General features: G+C 37.7%; 2 protein-coding genes across 6 annotated transcripts in view; one reads left to right on the forward strand and one right to left on the reverse strand.

The window, feature by feature from the left end:
- SULF2 (sulfatase 2) overlaps positions 1–11,997 on the forward strand; it is a 72,494-nt gene extending 60,497 nt beyond the window's left edge. For 2 of the 3 annotated variants that reach the window (XM_026861925.1, XM_026861927.1), the window contains exons 14-22: positions 475–571; positions 2,253–2,347; positions 4,823–4,882; positions 5,311–5,480; positions 5,959–6,101; positions 6,294–6,417; positions 7,748–7,778; positions 8,061–8,117; positions 9,166–11,997. In XM_026861925.1, coding sequence (XP_026717726.1) covers positions 475–571; positions 2,253–2,347; positions 4,823–4,882; positions 5,311–5,480; positions 5,959–6,101; positions 6,294–6,417; positions 7,748–7,778; positions 8,061–8,117; positions 9,166–9,196 — 808 coding nt within the window. In that variant the 3' untranslated portion in view covers positions 9,197–11,997. The remainder of the gene's footprint in view (positions 1–474; positions 572–2,252; positions 2,348–4,822; positions 4,883–5,310; positions 5,481–5,958; positions 6,102–6,293; positions 6,418–7,747; positions 7,779–8,060; positions 8,118–9,165) is intronic. The other variant, XM_026861928.1, reaches the window with a different exon arrangement.
- The window catches only part of NCOA3 (nuclear receptor coactivator 3), a 68,829-nt gene continuing 60,562 nt past the window's right edge, over positions 9,938–18,204 (reverse strand). For 2 of the 3 annotated variants that reach the window (XM_026861924.1, XM_026861923.1), the window contains exons 19-23: positions 17,613–17,717; positions 16,908–17,130; positions 16,511–16,685; positions 15,804–15,945; positions 14,776–14,809 (exon numbers count right to left, since the gene is read on the reverse strand). In XM_026861924.1, the coding sequence (XP_026717725.1) occupies positions 14,798–14,809; positions 15,804–15,945; positions 16,511–16,685; positions 16,908–17,130; positions 17,613–17,717 (657 nt within the window). In that variant the 3' untranslated portion in view covers positions 14,776–14,797. Of the gene's footprint in view, positions 14,810–15,803; positions 15,946–16,510; positions 16,686–16,907; positions 17,134–17,612; positions 17,718–18,204 lie in introns of all 3 variants that reach the window. The other variant, XM_026861922.1, reaches the window with a different exon arrangement.

Genomic DNA, 18,204 nt, shown 5'->3' on the forward strand with positions numbered 1-18,204 from the left:
CCCCCCCCCCCCCCGCTTCTTTATGGTGTAATAATACATCTTATAAAGAAGTGCTTTATCTTTGCCCCTACCCCTGTGTTACTTAATTATGCATTGGGAAATTGATTCTGAGTAACATTTTCAGTGCTTGCTAGTTAGTAGAGATTATTTATGTAGCCAGCCTAATGAATAAGCAAGAAATCTGTGCAGCACAACTTACATACAGAAATTAAGCAGTCAACAGGTTCTGCTTGATAGGAATATTCTCCTTTAATTTCTCTGCTGAAAAATTTCCATGGCAACAACTCAAACTTCTTTCCTGGCTCATAGCACACTCATATTCTCTTGAATTAACATTGTTTTTTTGAATTCTGCATGTCATTTCCAATCTGGCTTCTCATCTGTCCTGGAGCTGTGTTATTAAAACCAGCTGTTTGTGTTGCTCTGTATGTATGTATCCACTATAATAAGTGTTGTTTGCTTTCCCATGCCAAGGTGCTATATCCTGGAGAATGATACTGTTCAGTGTGACACAGATCTGTACAGGTCACTGCAAGCTTGGAAGGACCATAAACTTCATATTGACCACGAGGTCAGTGATGTTACCAGTCACACATTTTCAGTGTGTGTTTTTCACATGGTTTTCTGTGGGCTGATGGGATCATGCTGACTGTGTTTGTGTCTGTCTGCCTGCCTCTGGGTATATTTGTCGCTCTCCGGAACACTTTGAACTTGCTGGCTGATTTCAGAGATAATTAAGTTATTACAAATTTGTGAAGACAAGATGCTGAGTGGAGGAAAAAACTGCCAACTGAAGGGACAGCTGAGAAATGTTTTGAGATAAAGGAGAAACTTTAGTGTCCCCATCCTGGGAAAAATTTCATCTGGACCATTTTCACATCTTACTGGCCCCGCACCCCAATGTACCTCTCAAAAACAGGTTTTCAACTCTCAGACATAAGCCCAAGGAAAATTGAGCTTCACTAGTTTCTGTGCTTCTAGAATTATTTGTTTTGCTTACTTGTGTTTAACCCTTGCAGTATGGAATTGAATTAATATTCCTTAGGCTTGTGTATCTGAAGAATCAGGAGATAATTTGTCTACAAAACTTAATCTGATATTTTGTCACTATTATTGAAGCATATAAGTTCATACCCTTCACACATGTTGTATATGAAAGAGGCAGTCTTCTAAGGACCAGATAATGGTGGAACAAATGCCGAAGGGAAGCATAAAGGATGTCCTGAAATCTCTTACCAAATGACAGGAATTCACAGCAGAGTCCTATGTGAGAACATGTTGGCTCCCTTTTATGGTACAGATTGACACGTAGCAAGGGAGATAGCAGAGCTAGATACTGAAAAACTGACTGGGTTTAAAAAAGGGCAATTTCAATATCACCATACTCTTCCAATTCTTTTTTCTTCAGAAAACTGTATGGAGTGCCAAAGAAGATGAGAGCTTACGTCTGTTGTGTTCCTGATTTAGGCTCACAGGGCTGGATTCTTTGTATTTTTCTTGAACATTGTCCTGTCTTTGCTTCAGCAGCCATGTGCTTCCACTAAACTTAGAGTCACTGATGTCTAATGGTAGTTTTGCAGTGACATTTTTGTCCACACTGGATTACTTTGGATTTTCTGCTGTGTGAAGAACCAAGGTAGAAGCCTGCAAGACCCATTGGAGTGGAACTGGGCCACGCTGTGTGTGAGCTTAGGCTGAACTAAAGCATGAGTTTCATTTACTGGGGGGGAAAAAAAAAAAAAAAACAGATAAACTGTGTGGGTGGCACAATTAACTGCTAATCCATATCCAGTGTGGCCAGATGTTGCTAAAGACTGCCATGCAGAATGACAGAGCCTTGCTGCTTTTCATTTTCAGAAGCCCTGAAGAGGGGACTTGAGAGCACTCCCTCCCCGTCCCCTTCTCAGGTTCATAACAGGTTGAAATTTAAGGGCTTCATCTTCCTTCGTGTAACCTTGCTCCCCTTGCAAATGTGCTGTAGAGCACAAGAGGAAAATCCCCAGTGCAACCAGTGATTGTCTGCCTTCCCCCAGCACCATGAACTGCTTTCACATCCAGTAATCAGAGCAGGTGAACTGTACCAGCGAGGCTTCCTCCTGCTGGAGTTTCCTTTTGGAAGGGTGGAGAATCTGAAAATGCCCATTAGTGGTGGGAGTCATGGGAGGTGGTGACAGTAGAATGGGTTTGAGAAGGATAGAATAAGACTAAATCCTGCTGTATTTCTTTTAACCTATATCTTTATGTTTTTTTAGATTGAAACTTTGCAAAACAAAATAAAAAACCTGAGGGAGGTGAGAGGTCATCTGAAGAAGAAACGACCTGAAGAGTGTGATTGTAACAAGATAAGGTATTTCTTGTATATTTCCGAGTAATTATTTGTAGTGTGTAGCTGATGTGTGTCTTCAGCAGAGATCAGGATCTATTTTGTTAAGTGGTTGCCTACTCACCCCGTGTAACACCTTCTGGGGGAGCTGGACCACTGCAGAGGTACAAGGCCCACCTGCCAGGCGGGGGTTTAATTACCTCTGTGTCAGGTGATGATGTAACAGGATGTGTAACATGTCTTGTAAACCAGTTAGTTACGCTCTTGTGCTGAAGATGCTGCTATTAGATACCAGAGATTAGTATTTTAAGCAGCATGCTTTTTCTGAAAACTTTCCACAAGGGCAAACTGTCAATATGGTGCAGTGTTACACAAATCTGTTTTTAAAAAAACAGTGTGTAAAGCATATGGAGTAATAGGGTGGGGAGATGACAGAATTTCTTCCGGTTGAATTTTTTCAAGGCTGAATGCATTATCTCATAGAACACAATCACTGTAATATTCAGCAGCTATGCCAGGTGGCAGAAGCAGGAATTTAACAGTTGGTGCAGTTACTGTATTTGTGTAACCACCACTGACTTAGTGCACAAGATATTTTCATCCCCAGTGCAGATAATTAGTGAACTTTAAGTGCACCAGGCAATATTAAATAATGATTATGCATGAAAGTCTCTGCATAGTTGGTTTCTCATAGAGCTGAATATTTGCCAAATGGCTGTAGGACCAGCCCATGGAAAGATGGTTCAAGCAAGAAGGGGGAGCAGGCAAGCTTTTGCTCTGCAAATAAGCACAGCAGAAAATCTTTCCAAAACAAATGTTAACCTAAATAGAATTTGCCCCTGAGAAAGCTGTTGAGAAAGAAACCAGGAGCAGCTGCTCCTCATCATATTGATCACAGAGTAATCTCTGAGGCTGCTGTGAGCCAGGTGTCAGCAGCAGAGCAGCCACAGTGGCAGGGTGGGTATCACAGAAAGAGCTGTCCTTGAATGGACTCAAGACCACAAAGCAGCTGTTTTGTCACCTCTGGCTGAAGCAGCTTTAACTACGTAGCCTCTGCAAGAGGGGCATGGATACTTCTCTGTCTCACTGGTATCACACAATGAGTTTTTGAGCCTCAGGGGTGCAACATACCCTGCTTTACAGACATGAGGTACAGAGTCCTTGTGGATTCTGCAACAGATCCCTAAAACATCAGGGCTTGGGTTATGCTAACCCATCCATGGAACCCATGGCAGAAAGTGTTGAAAATTAAACCAGTGTAATTCTAAATGGCAAATCCCCCAAAAGTTTATACTGTCATATAATGCACTGTTTTCAAAACTGATGTTAATAGTTTATTGAATATATACTTTAAAGTTGAAGTTATATTTATAATTAATGTTTTATAGTAAATGTCAAGAGTATTACATTTTTCAGAGCCAATATAGGAAGCACTTATATTTGTACATAGCAGTATTAAGATTAATAATCCCACTGAAATCAATGAAGTTAATAATCTGATTTACATATGTTTGTTTGCAGAATTGCATCGAATTAGAATTTAGCATTTAGGATTAGTTAATGAAATACCCAGTGTCTGCAAGATTAAAAAAATTAACTGAAGATAGGTCATCCTTTAATAATCTTATTTTGTTAATTTACTGTAAGGATCATGTTTAATAAAGCTCCAAGTAGGATTAATAATTTAAAAATAGTTGTTTTGTTTTAAAGGGAATTTTAGTCTGATAACTGAATTCTGATGTAACATGTACTGAACTTGTTTGTCTTTGCTGAAGACAGAAAATACTACTACTGACTAATGCTGTTTTGTCTTTTTTTAATTTTGCAAACTACACAGAAAGGAAATTTCTGCAAAATCTTAAAGAATTTCTGGACACAGAGCCAGACCAGCAGAGCCACCCTGCTAGGACGTGTATGACTGCTTACACCCTCCCTATCTCAGACTATATTAGACACTGCTGTTGCTGAGGCAGTTCCCTGCATTGTGTTAAAGTTTTCCTGAAACTCTAGCTGGTAACAACAGCAGGAAAAAGAACAACCCTATAACATACAATTGGCATTTAAATTCTTTAATTCAGGAGGAAAATGACAGAAAGGTGGTATGAGCTTGTCATCACCTGAATAAATTAGTGAGTATTGAATTGAAGAAATGTTGTAATTGAATAAAGTCTATCGATTTTATCTGCCCTGTGTAGGGAAACAAGAGCCAGGTGACAACTAGAATTGAAAATTGTAGCTGGAATGCATGGCTACATACTGCAATACAGTGTTAGAGCACCCAGTGTCACAGTGCTTGGATGAGCTAAGGGAAGAAAGAGGCACAAGGCTCAGTGCCTGACCCAGCTGAGCAAGGCTGCTTTGTATTCATCACACACATGAATAAATTGAAAGAGGAAGCAACACTGCATTAAATCTGCTTCAAATCCAATCTGATAGTGTGGTATGAATGGTGCAATTGTCTTTCTGTTGTTCATCAACAATGCTGTTTTTATTTTCCAGTTACCATTCAAAACACAAAAGCAAACTGAGGCACAAGGGATCTAGTCTTCATCCTTTCAAGTAAGTGAAGGCCTGTTCCTTTGAGAGAGTAAGTGCAAAAGACACTAATATTTGGTCCATGCACACCAGTGACAAGCTACGCAGAATGAGTATTTCATTTGTCCTGTATTAAAAAGAATAAACACACAGACACACCTGGGCAAGGCACTAAGCCCATGTTGAAATGCTTGTAAATTCTGAGATAAGGTTCCTGGTCGGGGAAATGTCACATCACAAACTTCAGGCAAGCCAAAAGCTCCTTTGGCTTTTTTTTTTAGTGCCATTGAATTGCAGAGACATCCAGAGCTATCTGGAAGAGAAGCCATTTAATTAAAAAATACCGGTTCTTTCTTTCCCTCAAGGCAGCTTATTTTATTAGCTGCTTCATTTTTTTTAGGTGTGCTCAAGTATAACAGAGTCTGCATGACCCTAATGTTTCGTGTGTGCAGGAAAGCCCTACAGGAGAAAGACAGGCTCTGGCTGCTTCGGGAGCAAAGACGAAAGAAGAAACTGCGCAAACTGCTTAAGAGAATAAAAAATAATGACACATGCAGCATGCCTGGTCTGACCTGCTTCACCCATGACAACCAGCACTGGCAAACTGCTCCCCTGTGGACACGTAAGGACACTTTAAACTAAGTAAGAGGTAGGCGTGCACTGGCTAGGCTGGGCAGGATGCTGGGTTACTACAAGTTATCAATAGCATCAGTTATGTAGCCAAAGCGACGCAGCCTTCCTCAGACCAAGTAATCTGTGTTTCAGTGTTGGCATTATCCTTGCAGAAAAGGCAAAGGAGTTAAACCCAACAACAACTGCACATAAAAAACCTACAGATACTGTACAATTATGTGTGGTATCTCACTGTCTGGAATGTTTCCCAACCAGAGATGGGGAAAGCAACTAGCCAAGATGTTGTTTAAGTTAGCCACGTCATGTGAAGAACAAGCAGCTGATGCTGGAAGGCATTCTCTGCTTCAGAGCCCAGGCGTGAGAGAGTAACTGTCTATGAATAAAGCAATACCGTAAACAAAAAGTAATTAACAGTGCCTAAAGCCAGCAGCATGTAGCTTATGTCTTTATCACTTTTCAATTTGCAGTGGGCCCTTTCTGTGCCTGTACCAGTGCCAACAACAACACATACTGGTGTTTGAGGACAATCAACGAGACTCACAACTTCCTCTTTTGTGAATTTGCTACTGGATTTTTGGAGTATTTTGATCTTAATACTGATCCATATCAGGTACCTGATCATAGAACAGCTCTAGAAATACACCATCATTCCTTATTGATGATAATTTGAAGTAGCACGCCATTGGTGCAGGAAGTGCAGTATGGTTTGGCATCTGTTACAAATAAACCACATGGATTCCATATGTGAAAGTTACCAAACTACAGATCAATAGTTACTAACCAGAATCTCTGTTTATTGCAGCTAATTAATGCAGTGAATACGTTAGACAGAGACGTTCTCAATCAACTCCATGTCCAGCTCATGGAACTGAGAAGCTGCAAAGGGTATAAACAGTGCAACCCAAGAACCAGGAACATGGATCTGGGTAAGTGCTTCCCCTGTTACACTCAAACACTCCCCAAAGGAAATGGGGCTCTTTCTTACCCTTATGAAACTTCTATCAGTCAAAAGAATTTTAGTGTTTGTTTATGAGTTATGTCCTGCTGCAGCAGATGGCTGCAGTTTTGTATTTGTTCAATTTGAGTTATGTTGTGTTCCTTAAATGAAGAACGGTGCTTAAATAGTATAGTTGACGGGTATTGCCGAGATGCAGGGGAAGAAGGTGAGGAAGAAACAAAACTGATGAAAGAGGGAAAGAATACCCCAATGGCCACTTCCAGGTTCACAGACCTGTAGGACAACTCAAGTTGGAAGGGACTGCTGGACTTGATCAGTCCAAACCGCAGCCTAACGCCGGGGCAGCTCTGAGGTCACACCAGGTTACTGGGGGCTTCACCCAGTCCTATCTTAAAATCTCCAAGGATGGAGACTGCACAACCCCTCTGGGCAACTGGTTTGGCACTTGAGTTTCAGCACTCCAACTGAAGTTTGGAATGTTTTTAGAAGTGTTTCTAAAGACAATGCAGTGCATGCAGCCTTGTGGGAAACTGGCTTAAAAATAACTTTTTCAGTTAAAGGACACTGGTGCTTAAGCTGATCAGTTTTCCCCTACCTGTGTTACTGCAAGGTAGCTGTGAAATAACAAGTCTAAGAAGGGTTGCATTATGCTACCAAAAGATTAAATTCCAAAAAAGCAAAAATCAGCTTTTACTCTTGTTCTACATTTCATCTTTTTTCTATCCCTTAAATTTTCTCTGGGTCTACTCAATATATCTGTTTTTTATACTGCTTGTGACTATTTTTTTATTTTTATGGTTAATGATGGTGGCAAACCAAAAGGCACAGATACTTGTATTTCTTTTTAAATTGCATTTCTATACCCCTTAGGACTATTAAGTTGACAAAAGTAATGGTATTTTGAAAAAAATCATAGCCTTTAGAGCTTGAAGACCCCCACCCCAAAAATACTGTTATCTACCTGAGCCCCCCAAAGCCTGAAATATTATCTCAGGTCTTACTCAGTACATGCATCACACAGAGCTGTACATGTTGAAATCAACAGGTTTTGGCATTTAAATACACTAATAAAGTACACAAACTTTTCTGTAAAAGATATCTATCCCAATTTACACCCTATTCTACCCAGAATAAGGAATTAAATACAAACATAAAAGCTCTAGTTAACACATAGGAAAATATTTGTCATGGCAATACATGTTTATCTGTTAATACTAACATTGTGCCTTACCTGATACCTTATACCTTATTCTGGTGCAGGCAATGGTTAGTAACATTGTTAATTTTTTCTCATCTAGGACTTAAGGATGGAAGCTACGAGCAGTACAGGTACATTTTTTAAAAAGTTAAATTATTATTCTTAAGTACTACCTTCATGCTCAAGGAGTTAGGAGTGGGAACCACACGGACAGACTGCCTGGAATGGCATTTCCAAGCTCTTTCCATCCCAGTTACTTTGAAACACTGGAGCTATTTCTGTTTCAATGTTACAGCATGTTCTAATCTTTGTAGTCAAAATTCAGGCTTCTCCCTCCTCGATTTCAGACTGTAGTGCTGGTGGTTTTCTTGGTGATGGTTAACTTTTTTCTCCTTTTGCTGCTTGAAAATTAGGCAGTTTCAGCGTCGAAAGTGGCCAGATGTGAAGAGACCATCATCTGCCAAGTCACTGTGAGTTGGGAGCAGTTCACAGAAAGCATTTAGCTTTTACTCACCTTTCTTTGCTTCACTTCTCTATGTGCATGCAGCACCTTTTCCAACATCATCATCTATTCTCATGCAATACTTAAGTGGGAAGTTCTCTAAATTATGCAAGAAATATGATACTGCCATCACTACAGACAACTACTGCTGTGCATGTTTTCTGGGAATCTAGGAGCATTAAGGTCAAGAGAGTTTTAAATTTGAGCAAAAGTGTGGATGCTTAGTTGAACAGAACAGTTGTGGCCAACTGCCACTAAAAATCAGAGACCATTATATTGGGTTTGTCTAAATTTAAACTTGTGGCATTTACCTAGTGGTGTCACACACCATCCAGAAATAACAAAGCAGATTGTAATTTCTCAAGAGTATAGAGTATCATGTATTTTCTTGCTATTTATCCAACCACAGCCTTGTGTTGTGAGCTAAAAAAGCAAGTTAGAACAGAAAGTAGAATACAAGACAGCTCTGTATGTTTCGTTCTTTCTTTGACATTATACTAAAATCTAAGATTGCTTTTTGCTTACTTAACTGCCCTTTAAAATTGAAGATGATACTCAGTTCTCAACTTGCCAGAGCCCAGAGGTGAAATACAAACTTAAAGACATGAAAAATCATTACCTTTGCCATGCCAGTTCCTTTATCTGAATCTCTCCTTAAAAAGGTCGAGGCTTTAGATCATTAAAAATCATAAGGTGCTCTCAAATTGTGCAAGTACCTGGATAGGCACGGTCTAACATTCTCAAGGAATTTGCCCAAGAGGATTTGGTCATTGAGTGGTAATATTTGACTGGCTATAGAACCAAAACAAAGCTAGAATTAATGAGTTACAAGTTTCATACAGGATAAAGTTTCAAACACATTTGGATTGTTTGTGTCATGTACCACTTACTCTGTTTTTTACAGGCAGTCCATAGTGTTTCAGTTGTTTTTTCCTGCATGGAAGCATTAAAAATTTATTTCTAACTACTTTCTACTAGAATGTTAAACACTAACTCATGTCTGTTTTATTTTAAAGAGGACAACTGTGGGAAGGATGGGAGGGCTAACCTCCCCCAACCACTGCACCTCCGTGAGGATACAAAGTGGCCAGAACTTGAATCCATGTACAGACTAAATGAAAATGTGTATGACTTCAGAAAGAATTATAATGTTAGCCTGGAGGACTGGATAAACTTTGAGGCTGAAATAGATAGAATGTTTGCACTGGTGAGTGAGTTAAATAGATTCAGTGAAATTATGGGAAATGCTGTCAGAAACACAGGTCTCTGAAATCCACTATTGTACCTGCTTTTTGCTTTTGATTATACCTCACCTGCTTCACAAGGCGTTCTACTTCAAGACACCACCACTAACACTGCTCCAGGAAATGCCAGAAGAGGAAATACAGCCACATCCCAAAGAGGATTGCCATCCCACGGAGGCAAAGTGCACACAAATACAGTGGAAGTAAACTTAAAACCTTTTTCAGTGCAACTCTTTCTGCAGTTGTCATGAGGAAAACTTCAAAGCCAAGTATAGAGCAAGATTTAGAAAACATGGACACTTTTGCTTCTAACTGGGGTAAAGGCAACGGTGGAAAAGAACTTCTAAGAAATTCAGGAATTGAAGTGAAGCAGCATTGAACATTTTCAACACCATGTTTCTCAAATTCCCTCTGAGGATACGTTTTAGTTCCATGTCTACTTGTCCATCCTATTGACACCTCTATGAATATTAGAGAAAATCTTGACTAACAGGACGCCAGGTTTTTGGAGGGGTTGTGTAAATATTGATCAACATACTGTTTGAAAATAAATTCCTTCAGGTTGTGAAGAATTTTATTAATAAAAAGAGTGGAATGCCCACACACCACTTCTCAAAATGTTACTTAATGTTGCATAGTACGTTTCAGAATTTATCCATTTTTAGAGTACTGAAAAATTTCAGTAAATGTACATCTTAAATTTTAATGAAATCAGATTTGTATGAAGTTTTTTTATGTGGTAATATTATATTGTATGTTCAAAACCAAAACAATTCCTTTGGGAAATCGGCATTTGCTTAGTAGTGTAACTTCTACATTTATTTTTTAAAAAGGCAGCTCCAAGAAGTACAATACTTGTAGCCAATAAAGAATAATCTAGTTATCCTTTAGTCTACAAAAAAGTAGATGTTCTGAATGACAGTTACTGTTTAAAGGCTTTTAAAGGGAAAAAACCCATCATTTTACTAAGGAAGCACAGTGTACAGTCTATTGAGTATTTTCATAAAGATGTTATTAAATACATTGTAGTACAGGCACTAGCAGTGATATTTGTATTTATCTTTTTTCATGTTAATCTTCTACCTGTTTTAAAGGCACATGCAGGAGGGAGTTTATGTGACAGACTCGACCAACTGTGGCCTTCACTCTTAACAAAGAGGTACTTTTTTTTTCAAAACACAAACTTAATTTGTACTTCTAGAAACCGTGTAAAAATACATTACAGGAATTCTTTTGATACCCTACCTGGTTTTACACATTAGGAAATGCAATTAAGAAATTACTTCACAAGGGCCATAGCTCTCCTGTACCACACCCCCATACTCAAAATCTATACTTGAATTTTAGGAACTGAGAAAAAAAAAAAAGAAATAGCCTGCTCAGAAAATGGCAGAGGGGTCTTTCATATATGTGCTATATAGTAAAACTAGGCTTGAGCTTGTATTTGTATCACACGAGTAAGTCAAATACACTTCTCAATTTTCTTGCAAGGTTTTTTTAATTACAGAAATAATATATGATTGTCTGTCTTAATCTAGCCATAGATTTCAGAAGCGTCTGCTAGATGAGATCTGGATCAATACAAATAGGTAAAAAATACTAAATTTAAACTCACCAATAGAAACACATTTTTGCTGCTTTTCAGAGAAAAAGTGTTAGCTGTCTACCCTTCCCAGTGAGTATGCAGAAAGAATACTAGATTAGATTAAACAAGCTGGCATGCACTTACCTTTTTTTGTGTGTTCAGCCTGTAGTCTTTGACAAGATGAGGGCATGACTACCAAAATCCTGAGTGGCCAGCAGTACTGCTCCTGTTAGCAGTCAGAAGCTTGAAAAGTTACCATGTCCCTTTATACAAAATACTGGGCTCTGGGACTTGTATGTGACACAAGCAGCAGCTGTTATTTTATGACAGGTACATGGTTGCCATGCTGTGGGGAAAGCTACCACCTCTTCTCCTTTCAGCTCTGCTAAAGAGTGATATTGAAGTTGAAACAGACATAAATTCCACTCAGTGTCAGTGCAGCTTTAGTTGCTAAATGGGTCTCATAGGTAGACTCCCTTAGCTTTTACTGCTGACTAGGAAAAAATTTAAATCTTTTTCTATACCTAGCTTTCCTCACTAATGGCACTGAATTTTCTCTGACCTTTCCAGGATAGAGTTATCAGCCTTAAAGTATCAGACAGCTAATACACTTGTCATCACATTCTATTTTTAAATAGAAACCTTTATTTACATTATTATTAACATCCAAACACAAAAATCAGAAGAGCAGTAATACCTTACAACCAACTCTTTTATAAATCAGTCCCATGATTCTTCTGTTTTGCAAAATAAAGATACAGATATTTCAAGCAATACTTATAATGTAAACTAAACTTAAATGCAATTCTCAATACTGTATGCCTTCTCCTGAGAATTTTTTTAAATATTGCTCTCAGAATTACATGGTTTCATATTCGCTGTATCATTCTGTCATTGGGTAGCCTGCACATAAATTCTAAAATAAAATGTGTGCTAACTGGTACAACATTCAAATAGTTTTTGCCTTATGACTGAAAAATGGTCCTGATTTTCTAACTTTAAAAGCAGTATTTTAGGCCAAGATTGGAAAAAAAATACTACATATCATTTTTAGAAAAACATGGTTTCTGTGATCAAGAGAGAAACAGAGACGTAGTAAAACTGCACTCATGCAGCAGTGATCAGAGGTGGTTGTACCAGCTAACTGTTCTCTTACAGAAGTGGTTTTCTCAAAACATTCAGAAAAATCTGCTGCTATAGAACCAGAACAGAATTGGTGGAGATACTAAATGTCAACAGATTACAAGGTCAGTTTTATTTACTGCAGTAAGATTTCAAACTAGATGTAGTATTTGGGATCAGTGCTGCCATGAAAGATGTTATCAATGCATTTTTAAAATGTCCCCCTCCCCCCCCTTAATCAAGTTTAAACTAAAAATCTTTGGATTCAGCCAAAAAGTAGGTACTGGAAAGCTCCAATGTTCTAAACACAGATGAGAAAATGATGATTCTTTAGAACATCAGTCATGTATCAGTTAAACATAGATGTATAAAGAGAATCACTCATTTTTAAAAAATGAAAGAGGGCTTGATATATAAAGTATATACTAAGAGCTCATCTAATGAAAGCAATCAGGGTTTGTAGTTTCCATCAATATAATGAACAACTACAAAATATAAAGATTGTTCTACTCTGATTTGATAAAAAGCAAGGGATTGTTGCCAATTTCAGTAGGCAGCACTTACTCAACAAACAGATATGTTCTAAGAAAAAAGATAAAAGTTCTTTAGGCTTTTAAAAGTTTTACATTAAAAAACACACATGAATTGGACTGAAATAAATACTAGCCCCTAATCCATATACTCAGTACTAATCGTGGAGGCAGGGTTGCATAAAGTAGATCAAGTGAATCTACATTCCCTTTGGAACACAGTTGGCTGTATACTAACAACGAACTTTGAGAATATTTCTAAAGTTATTTCTATTAAAATGGAAGATCACTGAATATCCTGAACAATAAAACCACCTCTTGTTTACTGTACCAAGAAGCAGCAATCCAAAACACAGATTATTTTTTTGTTTACTCACTTGGCAGAAGTCAGTTTTCCATTACACAGTGAACAACTGAACAAAAGCACCACTCATCTTAAACATTTCTGGGTCACCCCTTATGGAAGTTTAGAGGTTTGACTCGTTGTAACTGCCTGAAACTGAAAAAACTGCAAAGGGATCTTCATTTCAAGGAATGAAAAGGGGGGGTGAGGGGGAACAACAACTATTAGCAAATAATAGGAATAAATTTGTAACCAGACTTAAATACTGATATAAGAGAAACCTGCTTAGAAAATACATTCATTACTATTAGAAGAATCCAATGAGGTGCAGACATTTGGTTAAAGTGTGGCTTAATATCCTTAAAGATTTCTGGATGTCATGTAACAACAAATATTTTGCAACAGACAAACTTTTTTGAAGAACATTTAGAGTTCATTAAAATTGACCAAAAAAGACACAATCCAGATTCATCAACTGAAAAGGCAACATATTATAGAAATACACGACCGTCATGACAAGTCATAACATCTTACAATGCAGAGCCTTTTTATCAAATTGTCTTATGTAAAAAGAAACATAACAAAGTGCTCACAGGTGGAGAAAGCATTTAACAACTGGTCTTTTATAAAAAGCTATATGTTAAAGATGTAAAAATAAATGAAGTGTTGAAGACCAAAGAAGAGAAAGATGTGGGCCAAAGTCACCCAGCTTCAAAGTCATTAAATTTAATTAAAAAAAAAAAAAATCTATTTGGACCTCAACTACACTGAGTTTACAGAAATCAATTTTGTTAAATATTTAGCTTCACAAACTCTGCAAAAATGAGTTAGTGACCTACAAAAGTCATATATATAATACATTATCTTAAAGATCATATTTACAAAATTTATTCACAAAAAGACTGCAAAATTCTGATTCAGACTGCAGTGCCTTGCCTTGAGTTTTCTGAAGTTATTTTCTAAAAGATGAAAGATTATTGCTCTAATTTCCATACACAGAAAACATTACATTATGCAGTCTTTTCCAATAATTCTTACGATTGTGTTTGAGAAGGAACATGAGTACACCCTACCTTCATATTAAGTCCTTATCAAAGATATTGCATTAATCCATTATATAGTCTTTTATAAAGTGCACTCAGCTGCACATCAATATGTAAATATTAGTCACAATTGTGTTTAAATAATTTAAATTTATTAACCTCTCTTTTTACCCCTTGGCTTCAACGGACAGGATTTTGGACTAGTATGTGCCAATTCATTTTGCACTGCTACTTTGCTTGGGAAATCCTGACTCCTGGGGATAAGAGATTAAAAGCAGCATTTATATTCAGGAATTAATATAAAAGAGTCAAGGCTAGGAACTACATTCTCTGTCAGATATTGTTACTAGAGAAATCAGAAAATTCTTACCACCATGACTTCTCCAGGCACTTTTGTCTGCCTGTAGTTAAAGGGCTTTGGATAGCTACAGTAAATAGATAAGGTATGCCAGGAGTCTACCCATCATGTATCTACTAAAATGCCATTGCCAAATTCACATTTCTAGAGGCAGAGTGCTAAAAATATTTATGACCTTTTTTGTACACCACAATATACAGTAATACAGAGACTGCTTCTACTAAAATGTTATTGGGTTGGGGTTTGTTTTGATTGTTTATTTTCTCCTCTGAAGTAACTTGGGACATCATGGTGATTAACAGGAAAAATCACTTCTTTCTGTAAGGCCAGTACTAGTTGCCATGAAGAATGTGTAGCTTTCCTTTATAACACTAGTGCATCATTAATACAGCGTATTCTTGTTTGAAGATACAGATCTAGGTGTCAGCAGTATTTCTGTTAAAGAGAAAAATAAAAAACATCTTTGCTGAAAAAACTAGTTAACATACTGCATTTTGAAGAGGAAAATACTGACTGCCAATTTCTAAGCATAACAACAGCATTTTAGTGCTCTGCTTTGAAGATAAATTTGTAGAAAAGAAATGCTGTACCAGAATTTCTTAAACACGTTACTTGGATATCTTCACTGTATGACACGTGGGTTTGGAAAATCTGACATTTCACCTTCATTTTCCTCTCTAATATAAAAGGTACTTGTTATATCCAGGTCCTCTAATACCTTACTTATTCCCTGGAACTCCTCAGATTATTTTGGTTGCTTCCTTAGGTACCTCAGACAAAATTTCATGAGGTACTTTCTACTTGAATAAATTTACCTTATCTCAATATTACGTATGTTGCTCATCCCTTGTATTTTGTGAAAAGATTACAGCAAAAATATATTTAATATTTCAGCCTTCTTTGCCGTTATTAGCTCATTTTGGCTTTAAATTATGGGCCTAAATTTTCCATAGTTTCTTGCTAGGCAAACACAAGTCATTCTAAGGTAGTACAAGGGTAAGTTATCATCATCAGCTTCTGCCAGGATACTGTACTACCAGGATTCTTGGTCTGGCTCATGGGAGCCACATATATAATCTTTTACATCTGCTGAAGATGCTTTCCACAATCTGTGTTTTACTCTCTGGGGTTTCTCTAGGCTCTGAAGTATTTAAGCATCCTTTGTGCAGTTTAAGCCTTGATCCTACCTACGATTCTTCAAAGTCAACAGCTAATCACAGCATACAGGCTTGGGTTCATCATGGATTTGATTTAAATAGCATAAAAATATAAGGTCTCTCTTGGGACATAGAAGTGGCGGGTCCACAGATGTAAATACAAACAGGATAACTGAGAACAGGATTGTGCCAGAGGAATGGCTTGAAGCAAATTGCACTCAATGTGAAACAGCATCAACAGATCTTTTCATCAATCTTCATGTACAATTTACCTGGTCTGGACCCATAGGCATCCCTGACATAGGCATGGTATTGATATTCATCTGTCCAATATGGCCACTGCTGCCATTCATGTGCATCATACTGTATGCTGCTGGATTCCCTTGATGGCTGAACTGCTGCTGTGGGAAAGAACTGAAGTACAAAAGGACAAATAAAATTACCTTCCAAGAAGTTTACACATTGATATATTGCCTTCCCTGAAGCAGCTGTCAACTCATGTAAGATAAAACTATTTTTGCATTTACTTTTTTCTACCCAATATCTGTTTAACATCGAAACAGAAGTTTCCCTCCCAAAAGGAATTTTTAATTTCTAGATACACACAGAAGTATGTATATGCATTTCCTATTGTAACCTTTTTGGAGGCTTCTGTTAGGGCTGTGCCATCCATTGTAATCCTATTCTGAACTTCTGTATTTCCTTCAAGTAATTTTTTCAGTATTCAAAGACTGAACATTGCTTCCAGTTAGAAAGACTGGAGAGATTCAATACTAATAAGTGGAGCTAAGCATAAGATACATTTAATCAGTCTGTTTCCTAAACCAGAGCAGGATCAAGGCTAATACAGACACTGGAGATATAACTGGTTTTACCTCTTCTAAATCCTTTTCCCACTACAAGCTATTTAACATAGGTTCTAATTTCAGCAAATTCGAAGACAATTTTTTGAGCTACAAGTTATAACTGTGAAGTTCACCTGCTCCTGGCCATGCTTCCCGACGGCCAGCCCTTCATCTCAGGGGACTGGTACATTGTTGCTGTCTGAGGATGCTGCATCATAGGATTCTGGGAGGGTCCAATTCTTGATGACATCATTGGGTTGGGAGGGCTTGATACTCTGCTAAATGCAGGATCAGGTTGTTGGCTTAATCCTTAAAAGACAAAGAACAGACAATATAGTTCAGTTATCATCACCTAGTACTTTTTAGTTTATCTTCTTGCAATGATAGGAAAGGAAAAAGTCATCCTTTTTTGTAGAAGTATTTTCCATTTTTTCAGAATGATCAGTATTTAGGTAGTTTGGATTAATAGTAAAGGAAGAAAGGGAAAAGAAAACCAGACAGACAAAAAAAACCTCATGTTAGTACTAGTACCATAATTAGGTGGATAGGGGAATTGCTGTGGAGGAACTTGAGCCATTGGAGGGCCTGTCAAAGCACTATCCATGCTTCCTGAGGCAGTCACATTTGGTGGTGGACTGAAGGCCTGAGGTTGCTGTTGCTGCTGCATCATCATTGCCATCCTCTGTTGTCTAAAATGATGACTTATTAGCTCCCTGTTACGCTGAGCCACCATTTGAGCATTAAGAAAACCTTGCTGCTATCCCCCAAAGAAAAGAAAAATCATATTAGAAAACACTTTTACAAATGAAATCATGTCAGAGTCAATCAAACCACCTACATGCTTTCTGACTCTTAAGACCCAGCACATCCATTACCAAACAAGAAAGTTAAGAAAACCCACAGCCAGTAGAAAAATCATCAAAATACCAGACCAAGGTTTTCATTAAGTTGTTATTAAACGATAAAGTAGATTAGCTGTTATATCCTACATGAAAAAGACTATTGGCACACTGTTGATAGCATGACCTAATGAACAAATCTCTGAAATTTCATGAGTAAGAGAGGTAAAAAAAAACCACCTTTTTTTTTAATTGTACAGGGGGAAAAGAAATAAAAAAAAAAAAAAGAGGAATGCTGTGAGATCCACAAATGAAGGTTCAAATTCTAAGCAGACATGTCAAAGATGTGTCTACTGAAAAATGACTGTTTCAGATGGCTAGTGGAATAATTACTTACCTGTGATCCCACCTGTGGCTGCATAACTGGTCTCATCACTGAGGTATTACCACTGACTGGATTTTCCATTTTCATTTCAAGCGCTTGACGGGTCTGATTCATAAACTTGGAAAAAGACATTTTAGCACTATTAGCTTGAGAATACCAGTATCTGAACAAAGTAATGGCAACTCCTCCAAAAAACCCTCTTTACAGACCTCTTGAAATTAATCAAGTGCAATGGTTAATTTTTGCCCTGTTTGATGTACCTGAAGTACAAAGCTATTTGGTTATGCAGCTCAAACACATACAAAAAGAAAAACCTTCCAAACAGCGCAGCACTGACTGGCTTTATTTTTTTTCCTCCCTTGAAATTAGCACCTTTTAACAATAAATATATAGAGACTATTTGTTCCAAATCATGTTTTGGGCAGAAGGGTATAACCAGTAGCTTTGCTCAAAACAATACAATTCTGTCTCGTTCCCTCTCCATTACAAAACCCCAGAAGCATAGAAATTGAATTAGTGTCACAGAACAACCAAGAGAGAACACAGTATTTCCCAAGGATTAAACATTGCCATTCCACGTCACACAGCACTATCTCAGTTTTCC

This window comes from Athene cunicularia (genome assembly GCF_003259725.1).
Source record: "Athene cunicularia isolate RWA chromosome 20 unlocalized genomic scaffold, athCun1 chr20_part1, whole genome shotgun sequence".
Classification (NCBI taxonomy): Eukaryota; Metazoa; Chordata; class Aves; order Strigiformes; family Strigidae; genus Athene; species Athene cunicularia.